Source organism: Wyeomyia smithii, chromosome 2 (assembly GCF_029784165.1).
Source record: "Wyeomyia smithii strain HCP4-BCI-WySm-NY-G18 chromosome 2, ASM2978416v1, whole genome shotgun sequence".
Classification (NCBI taxonomy): domain Eukaryota; kingdom Metazoa; phylum Arthropoda; class Insecta; order Diptera; family Culicidae; genus Wyeomyia; species Wyeomyia smithii.
The window spans coordinates 175,512,610-175,527,694 of NC_073695.1; the positions used below are offsets into that span (position 1 = coordinate 175,512,610).

Here is a 15,085-nt window from a genome sequence, read left to right on the forward strand (position 1 = left end):
TACGTTTGTTGATCACTGGCGCCCCATAACCGCTTCGGGTTGTAAAACTTTTGTTGACAAGATTTTCTTTTCTCCCTTTTAACTCTATATGCGTGAAGTACTCACACCATATGGGATTTTCCTATCTCTTATCGTCAGATGATAGTGACGCTGTTAATCTCCGCTTTCAATTGAAAATCATCTCTTTCCTTTTCAAGCCCCCCAGTTGTCTAAATCAAAGCAAGAGTATTCGAAAAGTTTTCATTCGATACACAAAGTGCTCGAAAATGAACAAATGTTTTGCAACTGAAAGCGACGGATTATATAGACCGCACCAGAAAGTATGGACACACTGAAAAAATGGCGCCTTCCAAACGTAAGTCGATCTCTGTGTTCCGAATTGGCTGCGTGCCTTTGTTACATTAGCTCAGTCATCTCCGTACGAACACAGTGTTTTTTCCAGTCTAGTTTCGAAATGTAAGGACTTTCGCCAGCACGCCGTGAAAAATCATTCACAAATGGTTTACTGTGCCAGGACTGTCGCTGAGAAAGTTGACGAAAGATGAAGGAGTTAGCGTCAAAGCCGTTCGTACTGCGATCCGCAAGTTTACTGAGGAGAATTCCTTCCAGGGTTAGCAACGTATGCCGAAAATAAGTCCAAAAAAAAACAGTCAAACCGAGAGCCAGAAAGTTGTACGACGACATCTTTTGCAAAAATGATGCCTGTATTATAATGGATTATGAGACCTACGTAAAACTGGACTATGAACTTTCACCAGAACCACAGTTCTACACAGTACGGGAAGGAAAAACCCTTGACAAAAAGAAGACATCTATTTACACTGAAAAATTTAGATAAAAGGCTATGGTACGGCAAGCAATATGCGAGTGTGGTAAAATTTTATCAGCCCTTTATTACAGCTGATACTTTGAACACAGAAACACACATTGAAGAAACCTTTCAAAAGAGATTGCTGTCAAAAAAGATTGGATCAAAGTGACCACTTCCGTTGGGAGAGCGTCTGTGCAGAACCATATAAAAACGGGTAAAATGATGTATGTGGCGATACTTCCATTGTTATAGTAACTTAAATTTTCGACTGGAATTGATGTATTAATTCAATGGATTGATATATCGGCTTGCAGTCTAATGAATTCCGTTGATTTCTATCTGCTCATCGCCGACGTTTCGGTTCTTCTATGGGACCAACATCAGGGCTCGCAACGGCAATCAACAAGTTAAAAAGTTTTTGCAAACGTAAAAACAGTCGGATCGTAAAGGATTTAATACTGTACATCCGAAGCGCAAACTAGGGTTTGCAATATTTCCGAAAATAGTTTTCCTGGGAAACGGGAATGAAAAATCTCATTTCCCGGGAACCGGGAAAGGAAAAAATCCTTAGCAAAAATGAGATTTCAAATAAAATTTATTAAAAAAAAGTTTCAAACAACCGTTTACAATTTAATTATCAATTGAAGAACAAAATTTATTCAAGTTCACTCCAGAAATTCATGGACAATCGTCTATCAATCGCCTCAGTTCCGCTGACAATTTTTCGTTAGGCCCAAATAATGTAGTTCTCTTCTGTAAAACTTTGCTTAAGATCGCTGAATGACCGCTGGTGTCTGATTTCTGAAATACTTCTAAATCACCGATTCCAGCTCTTGCTACACTTCATTAGAAACTGAAGAGTCCAATACTTTTAGTTTGTTGAAGATAAAGCTGAGTGTTTGGCAACCAGATTTCAGAGCATTTGAATGCCTTCGTAATTAATGTGAAATCGCGGCCACGACCCAAGTTACACAGACTGTGTTTTAATAATTTATTTATTTCTGGTCGCATTAATTTACGGGTTTCAATTTTTTTTTTATCAATTTACAGGTTTCAATTTTTTTCTGTCAATAAACAAAGAAAAAATCAAGCAAATATCCGCTTAGTAGTGAACTCACTAGCAAAAAACGACATGAGACGAAGAAAATATTTCTTAATTTATCGGTTACTGAATAAGACAGCATATATTTTTGACAAATAAATTAAGCAAATAATTTGATATTACACGGCAAGCAAATATTGATCGTCGTTTCAAGCAAATATTTGCTTCGTATAATGCACACTATGGATCTGCTCTACACTTCTACGACGTAAGTTTCGTGTTTTCAGGGTTGATATTTGTTGACACTCTTGAGGGAAAGTGAAAGAAAGCATCCAAAAACGTTATTTTTTTACAATCCTTTCAGAGTTCTCCTTTCCCGCTTTTTGCATGGAAGTGAACTGTCATAACACCTCATTATATTTCATGCGATGGAAGCAAGACAACAAAATCAGTTTATCAGTTAACAAAGATTGTCAAGGCATCGGTCAGTGTCAGTTAAAAAGTATTTCGGTGAGGTTTATTTTGGTTGAGTGGGCTGTTTGTTTTTCTTTTTCGCTTTGAAGTGAAAATCATTTGGTTGGATTTGTCGTCAAATTTTATTCTGTAACCGTGAACGATGCGCGCGATCTATTTCATCTGAGTATAACAGCACGTTACTAGGACTAGTGTGTGTATCTGAAAGAGTGCTGCGATCATTGGAAGTGAAAATTGCAAATGATTGGCTGTAATTTTTGAAGAATTTTGCTGGGGAAAATGACTTTTATCAGCACTGGTTTTGATACTATATTTAGTTTTATTGCAATATTGTATGGAAAATTTTCCTAGGAGCTCGGGAATCCCGGGATCCCGGGAATCAATATTCCTATTCCCGGGATCCGGGAATCCCGGGAAAAGGCAATTCCCGGGAAATTGTTCCCGGGATTGCAAACCCTAGCGCAAACGTCTAAAATCGTGTGAGTTTGAGCGAGATTTTGTTTATAAAACCTACAAAAGTACTAAAAGGCATCCTTTTTGGAGGACCGTGGAAGATCCGGTCGATCGATCTGCAAAAACACCTCAAATCGTTGAAGTTGTGAGGGAGCGTATCCGACGAAAAAGGCAACGCTCAGTTTGAAAACTTTCCATCAATCTGAATATATCTATTGAATCTGTCTACAATATTTCGACAACTGACCTTGGATATAAAGCCTACAAGCTGCGTAGCCGAAAGGTCGTGGGTCCGAATGTTAGTAGAATCTGGTCATTCGAAGTCAAAAAGGATTTGGGCATGGGTTCATTCTCAGGCTCCCCAACCACTTACCTTTCCTGTTCGCTGCATTCTTTAATACCGTGGTGTGACTAACTCTGAACAAAAAAATAAATCCCTGGTCAAAAGGACACCTAACTAAACTTCTCCAGGAAATTATTATTGCCGATATTTGGCAGGAGGAACAAGGCGGTACAGTAGAGTAACAAGCGTGTAAAAGGAAGGGTCAAATTACACGGATAAATTATAAGCGTGCCACTTCTCAATAGCTGTAATGCTTATAACAGAAGTGCGGAATACAGCAGTCAACCGGCCATACCTCACAATAGATCAACGATTCTGGTCGCAAGAAGGAAGTCTACACATGGAAAAAGACCTACGAGAAGCGTAAATTTCACGGCTTCTCGAATTCTCTCAAAAAAGGGCGGAAATGATACATACTCGGCACGCTGACCTAGCGTAGTTGGTAAGATCTCCACCAACCACGCTGGTGGCCTGGGGTCGAATCCTTACGCCGACATAGGTGTCGATGGTTGTGGTTGGACGTGATGCACTCACAACCAACCCAACTGATCTAGGTTTAATCCTAGCCGACATCGAAGATTTTCTGAGGCGAAAAGTCAAGCCAAGCTACGTAGCAAATATGAAACTAAGAAAAAAAGTGGATTTTTTCTAATTGTTCTATTTTATCATTGTTTTGTCTGTTTAGGGTTATTTTTATTACTTTCTTGTTTTTTCTTGTTCATTTATGTGTTTTTGATAATAATAACAGGCAAAAAAATATCACGAGAAGGAGGGGTGGGGGGTTTACAAAGCTACGTAATTATCTAGCGGGGGTCTTGACTTTGTGACGAAATGCTACGATGGGGGAGGGGGAATCAAAAAAAACCTAAAAAAAAGCTACGTCATTTATGGATGTTCCCTATGGGTATTTCCGGAATCGTAATGGTGCACTGAAGCCACAAGTCGACCTCAGACAACATTTTAAATTGTAAGATAGCAACTTCCGGTTTCTGGAAAACAGCCGAAAATGACCGATTTCCAATATGAGTACCTCCGGAGCCAGAATGATGCACAGAAGCTAGAAATCGATCACAGAAACCATTTTAAATTTCAAGAGGGCGATTTCCGGTGTCTGGAAAACAGCCGAAAATGGCCAAATAACACCCAATATGGGTGGGGGCCAATCGAATACAACTCAATATGGATATTTTCAGAATATAGGTGAAGTACAGAAGCCAAAAGTCGAGGATGTTGTCATTCCGATAGAACCAATCATTTCAAACGATTTGCCTTTTGACTTTGATCATATCCTATGGTCGATTCGTCGCGCATTTGCAGACTATAAACAAATCGCAAAGAATCAATGAATTTGGAATATTTAAAATTATTGAATTGACACAAAAATGAAGTTTGCCGGTTCAGCTAGTTTATTATAAACGGAAGTTTTGGAAAAAATTAGCAGAACTTAACTTATTTAGCTGGTCTTACATGATGTCGAAGCTTACTAGTTACAAGATCTCCAACTTGGAACGGATTATAGTGCTTATCCGGAAAATCAGGAATGAAATAGAATTCGTGCGTGTCGCCTGCGACAGCTTCGAAAAGTGTTTGAAGTAGATGAAACTAACCAAAGAATGGATTATTCCAAAAAATCCGTTGTAGATGTTAACTATGAAAAGTACTTTAAGTAAAAAAACTCAGGTATTAAATGTGTGGTATTCACATATCATTATGACATTGTGAAATTGTATCCAAATTCATTGAACATGGTGTCACTCATTCTATCGCTACATAGAGTGCTCAAGCCAAACTTTTTTTTTTCTTACTGACCATTATTCATAAGGTCTCTTTTTATTTGATCTTTCTCAATTTAAAAGCAAAAAAAAAATCAGAGTGGTTTGAACTAAAAAATAATTACAGTCGTTGTAACTAAAAGAATTACTAGTGCTGACAAAAAAAATCATTTCTATCCACACGACTTCCAGCTGTTCAAAGTAACAGGTTATTGTCGCTGCAAATGCAAATATTAACATATAATTAAGGTATCTGCGCGAATCCCGTAAAACCTCCGACTCGTAGATATCCACGCAGCTATCAGTAATCTGCATGATAACCCGTTCCGCGGATATTGAACCCGCTACACCCCGGTTGACTCTCGTCTAAGATGCCGGAAGCTCAACACTCCACTATACTGCAAACATAAGTCTATTGACATTTGATAAGACGTGCGCGATTAACCTCAATGCCAAGCACCCGGCATAAACAACCGTGACGGATGATGAGTCGTGCAATGCACTGGCCTGGCCTAGCCTGTGCAATGCTCACCATTTGCAGTACGATCGGTGCTTCACCGTGCGAGACTTGGTCAAATCGATAGCACCGCGATTAGACTGCCTTTATCCCGCGGAATGCCCGCGCTTGATCTAGAAACTGCAATTGCGATTATCTCGTTCGCGCTCACTTCAAGATTAACCAATTATTATCGCCCTGAACTCCTTCGGAACGGTCGCCCGCAATGCAGCCGAGGTGATTTCTTGGAGCGTCGCCTTCTACGATGGTTATATTTACATTTCATTCTTAATTGTGGAAACAAATTTCATCCTGCAGCAGCAGGCGACCGACGTCGATTGGGTGTGGGGGGATTATGACCGTTTGAGTACCTACTCCTCGCATTCTCGATCGAGTTCGGCTTCTTCACCTCCGCGCCCGATTGTGGTGTGATCTTGAAAAGTTCAAGCATTGCCAGACACTTTATTGTTATTGCCGATGCAAAAGCAGAAAGCACTCTCTTTTTCTTGCCCGTTTATGTGGATAATTGTTTTGCTATTTTTTTTTCTTCCTGCATGCATATTTCACTGACGCAGCTATTTCTGTAAGGCCTTACTCCCCAGTGATGGGGATGTTTATCAACGCAAGTCTCTGTCTCTCTCTCTCTTGTTAGTGCTGTACGCTGTAAGTGCCCCATTGGGTGTAAGCAGTGATCGTTATTCAATCATTTCCGCGCCTGACTAACAACATCATCAACTTGCTCTACAACAGCGAACAATGTTAGACTACATTGAACTGCTGCAAAAACATCTATTAAGCAACACTAATCGTGTAAACTTATTGTCTTTTGCTTGTGCTTTTTTTTTCAAATTAGCAACAAAGTAATGAACACAGTATGAAATACTTTATTTCTGTTTAAAATTTTTATTATTATTTCAGAATAAGTTACAAATTTCCATAGTTATTCGGATTCAATAGAAATGTCTTACCTAATGAACAAAGTATAACAAGTGATGACACCCCGTTAAGCATACAGACGCGAGGCATAGTACGCTAGGCATAATGAACGGTTCATTCGGCCTCGCCTTGTGTCCATTCGGCCTCGCATCCGTTATGCCTTTTGGCAGTATACCTCGTATCCGTTATGCTTCACATCCATTATGCCTCGCGTCTGTATACCTAGTGTACTATGTCTAACATCCATATGCCTACCGTCCATATGCCTCGTGTCCCGTCCCCATAACAAGTATAGATTTTATGTCTAAGAAAGTAAACAAAAGAAATAATTACCGTGATCGTTGGTAAGGAGGCTAAATAAGTTCAAAATTGTCTAAACTTTCTGCGATATCTAATTTCCAAAGTGATCAGATAAAACTGATACTACTAGTCAAAGGATGTATTTCACGAAAAACATGCTCATCTGTTTTTGTGAGGTATTTTCTTTCCACAGTCTTCCTCAGCCTTCATAAGCTCTGAAATATATACTCTGAAAGGAGTGTGTAAATTTCTTATGGTTTGTCCAACATAAAGTTCAGTTTAAATTTTAGTTGCTTCTGATATAAACCACGATTGTGTTTGACTGTATTACAATGCGGACATTGTTTTAAACTGGTTGTTTCTATTAGTGTAGATAAAATCCAATACTGAAAAATTATGAGTTTTGAGAATATTAAAAAGTATTCTAGATCAATGATTATCATGTAGCAAAATAGGATTAAAAAAGCGGTTTTGGGAGCTTGTTGTAGTGAGAATTTGAGTGCGGGAGATTATTGAAGAGAGAGAATAGAAGATAACAACGTAAAAAACTAATTGTTTCCCTGCTATCATTGTCAATACCGCTTACCGTGCCACGCGCGTACTGATTAAATGAACCGAAATCAACTACCGAGAACATTATTCGAATTTTCGTTTGACATAAACAGTAGTGTGCCACTGGAAAATGACAAGCGCGGGCATTCTGCGAGATGAATTTCTTTTAGCGTTAGGCCCAAAAAATTTTCGTCTTTTCGAAAAAAGTACCCATGCAAAATTCCAGCACAATCGTGCCCTAACCTCTTTTCCGAAGCCACGTATAGTCATTTGTCCTATACAGACCCCGTTCTATTTTGACAACACGCCAATATTTTCTCTTTTGTCAAAAATGAACGGTTTTTTTTTTCAGTGGCCTATAACGACCTAAACAGTAGATGTGGTCATCAATAGACTAGTTTTAGGATTCCAAGTCGTTAGAGGTGTCACTTGATGGCTCAATAACTTGGGAGTATCCGGAACACAACCGGGACAGGTCCTCATGTGTCCTATGACGACCTAGACACTTGATATGACAATCCGAGTAATTGGGGGCATGGTGCGGTTCCAGGTGTTACTTTGATCGTAACCTTTATTTTACCAGAACATGCTCCGGCCATATCTCTGAACTGATTCCAGCCATCCGATTTCTGTTGGCCAACAACGGCTTAAATTGGTTATAAGAAAGACGAGAAAACTAAAAAAAAATTAAAAAAAGATGGCAAATGTGTGCTAAAATCGAACAGAATCTGTATTCTTTTGCTGGGATAAAGTGCTGATATTGGACATCATATTTCCCGTGGGAAATGCAGCGACGGTCACATGGCAGCGAAATAAGTTCGCAACAAAACAAGAGTAGCGATAAAGTTTTTTGGGTGATGGTAGATGCCAGCGAAAACCCAAGGATAAGAAAGCTAGAAAAGGGCAGGGAGAAATACCGAAAAAGAGAATTGTTTCTCTCCAGGGCTTTAGTAGGTTAGGTTTAATTTTATTTAATTAGAGCGATCTAGCAATAGACTTGATTCCGGTCGGTCGTTATTTTCTTCGCACGTACGGAGAATTGAGTATTTCAAGTCCCTTGTAAAGGTCTTACATATTAGCCTTTGCAATTGGACTTCCGAAAGTCGTGCATCAGAGCGACTTAAGGATAAGTTTCAAAAAAGCATGAAATTTTCAATTTAGAAAAAAATTTTGATGCCAAATGTCTCAGATTTGCACGAATTGTCGAGTCCTGGTGATTTGAGTATTATTTCAAAATACTTTTATCATTAATAGAATTCAATTTATATGGAGCACAAAGTTCTTTATTCTAACGGGTATCTAACTTTGAGAGTATTTCTTTAGTCGAGTGCCTTTTTATGATATAAATGTTATTAGAGCCAGAAGTGTTTGTTTGATGGATGTAACGTCTTCAGAAAAGTTCTGAAAATAATACTTGTTTCATGAAAACAAAGTTAAAAAATTAATGTTGATTCATCTAATAAAGATCATTTTTTAAAATTCTCATTTTTTGATGAAAATTACAAAAGGTTAGCTCAGGCTACCTTCTCATAAATAAATCGTGATGAACAAATACTAATAGAACGAAATGACATCATGAACTTATATACATATGTGAAAAGTTTAATCCAAAGCATAAATGACAGTTGGAAAAAATATTAAAAATGGATCATTTTTCACGGATTTGTTAAAAATTGGTAATCAATGTCATAAAACGATAACTCTATTAAAACCAAACAACTGTATAAAAATTAATTAAAAGTGAAAATGAAGAATAGACAAAATATAAGTTATTCGTCAGATTGCATGGAATTACTCAGTTTTGGAAAATAACAGTATTTTTACATTAAAAGAGATGCATCAAAACACAACCAAATGTCTTTAACATAGTTTTCCGATTAATGGTATTTTAATAGCAGATCATTATTGTTTATCTCTTTTTGAAATATTATATGTATAGCAATTTCTAAATATTGTTTTTATTTTTATTTTCTTGCAGGAATTATGACATTGAGCCGTGGACCCTACAACGAGCTCGATAAAATGAGCCTTTTTCAAGATTTAAAGCTGAAACGAAGAAAAGTTGACTCAAGATGTAGCAGCGATGGGGAGTCCATAGCCGATACCAGTACTTCATCACCAGATCTTCTGCAACCGCTCTCACCGAAGATGTGCGATCAGCAGCAGTCGGCAGGCCAGTTGGAGCTGGGCGAGCACGGAGCCGAGTTGGAGGATGGCTCGCCGGCTCCGGCTGCTGCTGCAGACCACCAGCACCACCAGCACCACCACCACCACCACCACCAGCAGCAGCAGCACCAGCAACAACAACACCATCACCATCATCAGCATCCACATCATCAACAACACCACCACCAGCAGCAGCAACAGCAACAACAACAGCACCACCCGCAGCATCCTCTCCACCATCATCATCAACCGCATCATCATCATCATAGCAATAATGTCGATAATAACAATACGTTAACAAGCAACAACAACAACAATAATAATAACAACAACAGTAACAGCAGTGATAGTTGCTTAACGTCACCAAAGCCAATGCTCGATAGCAGTCTGAACGACGATGATGGTGGCAGTGACAGGGCATCGCCTGATTCGCCGGGTTTGTTGATAGACGAAAGGCCACCTTCGAGACTGAATCCGAAACCGGATGCCGCCGGTAGTATACCGGTGTCGTATTCCAGTACAGCCAATTGCGGTGGGGGCGCTAGTGTGATACGTTCGGTGGCGGATGAGCGTCCCCGGTCAACCAGTCCGCCTAGCAGCCATAATTTAGCGCTAATGAATTCCATTCAGCTACTACAGCAGCACTACAGTGCGAACAGTGGCAGTACTGCTCCCAGTGCGGGCGGCGGAAGCAGCAGCAGCAGCTGTAGGGAATCTTCCGGAGGCGGCGCAGATGGACCAAGTCATTCACAACAGCAGCAACATCAGCAACATGTGACCGTACTAGTCACTCCGAACCGCATGAAGTCTGACCAACCGACGACGCTGGTCACGCTGGGGATGCGCAAACAAGCACCACCGTCAATTAATCCAGCAGACACCAACACCGGCAGCGATAGCAGTAGTAACACCAACGGTAGTCAAACTAGTACTAGTGATATCTGTAATGGTAGTAATAGCAACGCTAGTAATAATAATCAAGAGCCTAATAGACTTACATCGACACCGCAAAGTTCAACGTCGTCGTCGCCGGCATCAACGACATCTGCATCGTCGTCGAATTCGTCATCCACATCAAGTGCAACGCCGGGTCAGCCGCCTGTTCACATTCACATGTTTCAACAGCCCCCGATGGGTGGAATGTCTAAATTCACATCTAGTCAAATTTCTTCAAATAGTCTAAACCTTCAGCAGCAGCAGCATATCGCACAGCAACAAATGCTGCAGGCCATGCAACAGCAGATTCGCATAAAGAAGGAGCGCATGCCACAGTACACGATCGTTAATCAAAACACGAATACATCCCTGCTGCCAGGCGCTCATCAGCGGCAAGCAAACATGCAAATGATGCCCAATCCCCAGCAACAGGCATACATGAAACGCGAACGATCCCTATCGAATCAGAACTACACCGTCGTAAACGTAAACATGCCACCCGTGTCAATGCCCGGAAACATGAACCACCAAAGGCAACAACCTCCGCTGAACAGCAGCAGCGGCAGCAGTAGTAGAGGCGGTATTCAATCAGCTAATCAAATGCAGCCACCGATGTCACCTACTCAGCAACAGCAAAACCGACAGCAGAGTCCAATCCCGATTGGTTCCACCAATATGCCGCAGTCGCCGTCTCACATAATCATCAAACGTGAACGGCAACCTCTAACTGGCAGTCAACCGATGGTTAGCCAAGCCATGCAACTATCACCCAATAACCAACGGCTACCGAGTCCTATCCAAGTCAGTCCCACCACATCCCCGCTGAATCCCGCTCTTCAGATTCGACATCCCTCGCGTGACGCAGCCATCTTATTTCGTGTGAAAAACGAAACGCAAATACCAAATCTCATGTCCCAGCAGTTGGCTGGGGTCCCACCGCGGATGGCAGTGTGGCCGGGTAGTCAGCAGCGAATCAACGGTGTCAAGCCGGAAGTGATCGGTGGTCCCCTTCCCCCGCTAAGAAACCAAATATCACCCCAGCCGTCTCCGCAGCACTATCAGGGCCCTGGTCCAATCACCTCGCAGTCGTCCTTTCGCAATACTCCCACGGTCATCATGGGCGAATCTTGCGGAGTTCGCACGATGGTCTGGAGCTACGATTCCCCACCGCAAGTACAAACTACGACACCCTCGATTCCGTCATCCCCGTCGGCAGCCAGTACCGGCTCGATGCAAAGCCCGATGGGACCCGGATCGTCCCACAGTGGCAGCAGTGCTGGTGGTGGCAGCAGCATTGGAGGCGGCAATATTCCCCAATCGCCGGGTGGCACTCAGCACCATCAGAACAGCAACAGCAGCAGCAGCAGTAGCAGCACCAGCAACAACGAGGAAGCGGCGCATCTACTTCTAAGCTTAGGACAAACCGTAAGGCAAAATGAGGTAAAGTTTGTTCGTTGGGCCTAGGGAAGGTGTTAGGAAAACTTATCTACTATTCTAGTCAGTAGCGTAGCGGGACCGGGTGACACCGGGGGCGGAAAATTTGGGTGTCAACCCCAACAGGTTGCTGTGAAATCATCTTGTTAGGGGCCATCCACATTCCACGTGGACAGATTTGAAACGATTTTTTTTTTTTATTTTATATCATTGTCCTTCGATTTTTAAATGAGGAATAAAAATCGCTCTAAATCGCTACAATGACAGTTGATATATGAGCGAACTGTCATTGTAGTAATTTCGAGCAGATTTCGAGCAGTTTTAGGTCGTGATTTAAATATTGAAGGACAACGATAGAAAGTTTTTGAAAATCAAGTTTTGAACTGATTTTGAACTGAAAACTGATACAGCTAAACAACCAAATTGCACTGAATCTACACCTTTTTGAAAAATTGGTTGAGATTATACTCTTAGGAGCAAATTTATATAATTTTTAAGGGTTTCATCTCGACCTCCACCTAATTGATAATTATTCTCACGGATGTCACGCTTTTGAAGGTGACACGTATGAAAATTTCCCTCTACGCCAGTGATTCTTGCCATTTTGTTCATATCCTGGCCATGTCGATGTTTTCTATAAAGTAATTAATAGTTACAATAACTTGATAAAGGCCTACGAAAAAGTTTAACAATGCAGTTTTGGTTTATGTCTACGTATTTTCAAATCAAAGTTTAGGAAAAATGCAACTCATCATAACATTAGAATTTTTACTCAGGGTGCTAAAATTCGAAACTCTGATTGATTTTAACAGTTTGATCATCTATAACGAATCATGAGTACAAATGTGAAAACAATGTAACGTTTACACTCAAAAATCTTAGTATATATTAGGAGGTTGGAATTAGTGAGTAGTATTTATAATTTTTCATCGATGAATGCTTGTGAACAGTTGACATAACTTATGCTTACAGTACCAGGTGTTCATAAAGAATAACATGACATGACGCCTGGTGTAAAATATAAAGTTACTAAAAATACTTTAATGTATTGTGATTGATCAATAAGAAAGTTTGTCGAAATATGAGCATTCCATTTTGTGCTTCAGATACTTTTCAATGATTTAATCTCATTGCAAATTCATTACCATAAGAAAAGAAAACCATATATTAGAGGGTGAAAAATTTGTTGTAATCATTGAAGATAATAAAAAAATTCTACAAAAAGTCTACCGAGAGGAATTTACTTTTTTTGTAAATTCTTATGAACGCTTCACACACTATAAGAAAAAAAACTCATGGAAATTTAACTTTTGTCGCCTCTGTTTAAAGTCACAAACACTCGCCGGTAATAATTTTAATTTTGTTTCCCTTGCATTCCCTTCCGCTTTTTGAGGCTCAACCATGGACACCCAGTCGGACAGGACTGCCGCTAAACATGGAACGGCTGTGGGCAGGTGACTACAGTCAGTTTCCCACCGGTCATCAGATGCATGCCCTGAACCTAACCTCGCAACAGCCGTGGAACATACCGCCCGGACCAAAAAAGGTAACATACTGGAGAATGTTTAAAACTGAATCAGTATTAAAGAACGTCATTTCGTTCATGCAGGAACTGTTGGATGATATGCCGCCAGATGAGGACGAACAGCCGCTGGTGTGTATGATTTGCGAAGATAAGGCCACCGGACTGCATTACGGAATCATAACATGCGAGGGCTGCAAGGGTTTCTTCAAGCGGACAGTGCAAAACCGAAGAGTTTACACCTGCGTAGCGGACGGTACCTGTGAGATCACCAAGGCCCAACGGAATCGCTGCCAGTATTGTAGGTTTAAGAAGTGCATTGAACAAGGCATGGTGCTTCAAGGTATTAACATACACATATCACTTCACACTCTCACAATCATCTGACCATCTTGACACTATCTTTATTTTTTTGCAGCTGTTCGAGAAGATCGAATGCCGGGCGGGCGAAATAGTGGCGCAGTTTACAACCTGTACAAAGTTAAATATAAGAAACACAAAAAGAACAACCAGAAACTGAACAACCACCAGCAAAAGCTAGGCCTGCCCGGTAGCGACAATCCAAAGTCGATGTATCTGACCTCGTCAACGACGCCGCCGATCAAGTCTGAAAGTATTAGTCTGCCATCGCATCTGGTCAACGGAACGATCCTGAAGACCGCCCTAACCAACCCGAGCGAAATTGTGCATTTACGCCATAGACTGGACAACGCCGTCAGCTCGTCCAAGGATCGGTCGATCTCGTACGAGCAAGCCTTGAACATGATACATACCCTTATAGACTGTGATGCTATGGAGGACATAGCGACCCTGCCGCATTTTAGTGAATTCCTCGCCGACAAGTCGGAGATTGGCGATAAGCTTTGTAATATAGGTGATTCCATTGTACATAAGCTCGTCTCGTGGACCCGTAAGCTGCCATTCTATATGGACATAGCGGTCGAAATTCACACGAAACTGTTGACGGACAAGTGGCACGAAATTCTGGTGCTAACAACTGCCGCCTATCAGGCCATGCACGGCAAGAAGAACATCAGCAATCAACTCTCGAGCGGACCGGAAGGGGCGACAAGTCTCGCGCCCGATAAAGAAGATCCGGAGTTTGTTGAGGAGGTAAGTATCATCCATTAGAGTAAGCACATACCTTTAGCTTATGCATATGTCTGCTTCCAGATAACCGCCCACCTTCAAACGCTGCAATCTTGCCTGACGACGTTGATGGGTCATCCGATCTCAATCGAGCAGCTAAAAATCGACGTTGGACAGATGGTGGAGAAAATGACTCAAATCACCATCATGTTTCGAAGGAGTAAACTTAAAATGGAAGAGTATGTCTGTCTGAAAGTTTATATTTTGTTGAACAAAGGTAAGTTGCAAGATTCGAATTTACTCACAAGTTGAATAGTAACGATCGTTTTCTCTCTCTCTCTCTATCTTCAGAAGCTGAATTGGAAAGCATACAGGAACGTTATGTGCAAGTACTTAGAACCTATCTACAGCATACCGTACCGCACAGCCCCAATAGACTGTCGGACCTGCTTGCCCACATACCTGAGGTAAGTGATACTTTTATAAATACTAATCAGACGATTCAGGCAATCAACATACAGCCAACATACAAAAAAGAAGCCTTTGATTTGACCTTTTGATCCCGGAAATCGTGGAAGGGAACGCAATTCCACCCACGAAAATCAAATCTCGCGTCAACCCTTCTTGGCATACGTCTCAATCTGTTTTCTAGCCTTTATGGTCGTTAGGCACTGTCCCTGTCCAAAAATCTATTTCCAACTTCTGCGATATACAGTCCCTTCACAATTATGGGTCAGCTACAATTATGGGTCACTTTTA

The 15,085-nt window shown here is 41.1% G+C and overlaps 1 protein-coding gene across 1 annotated transcript in view; it reads left to right on the forward strand.

Annotated features, from left to right (window-relative positions):
- The window catches only part of LOC129721762 (hormone receptor 4-like), a 57,185-nt gene that overhangs the window by 25,315 nt on the left and 16,785 nt on the right, over positions 1-15,085 (forward strand). Inside the window, exons 2-7 of the mRNA XM_055674683.1 lie at positions 9,158-11,721; positions 13,109-13,261; positions 13,325-13,580; positions 13,656-14,350; positions 14,411-14,603; positions 14,678-14,793. Coding sequence (XP_055530658.1) covers positions 9,158-11,721; positions 13,109-13,261; positions 13,325-13,580; positions 13,656-14,350; positions 14,411-14,603; positions 14,678-14,793 — 3,977 coding nt within the window. The remainder of the gene's footprint in view (positions 1-9,157; positions 11,722-13,108; positions 13,262-13,324; positions 13,581-13,655; positions 14,351-14,410; positions 14,604-14,677; positions 14,794-15,085) is intronic.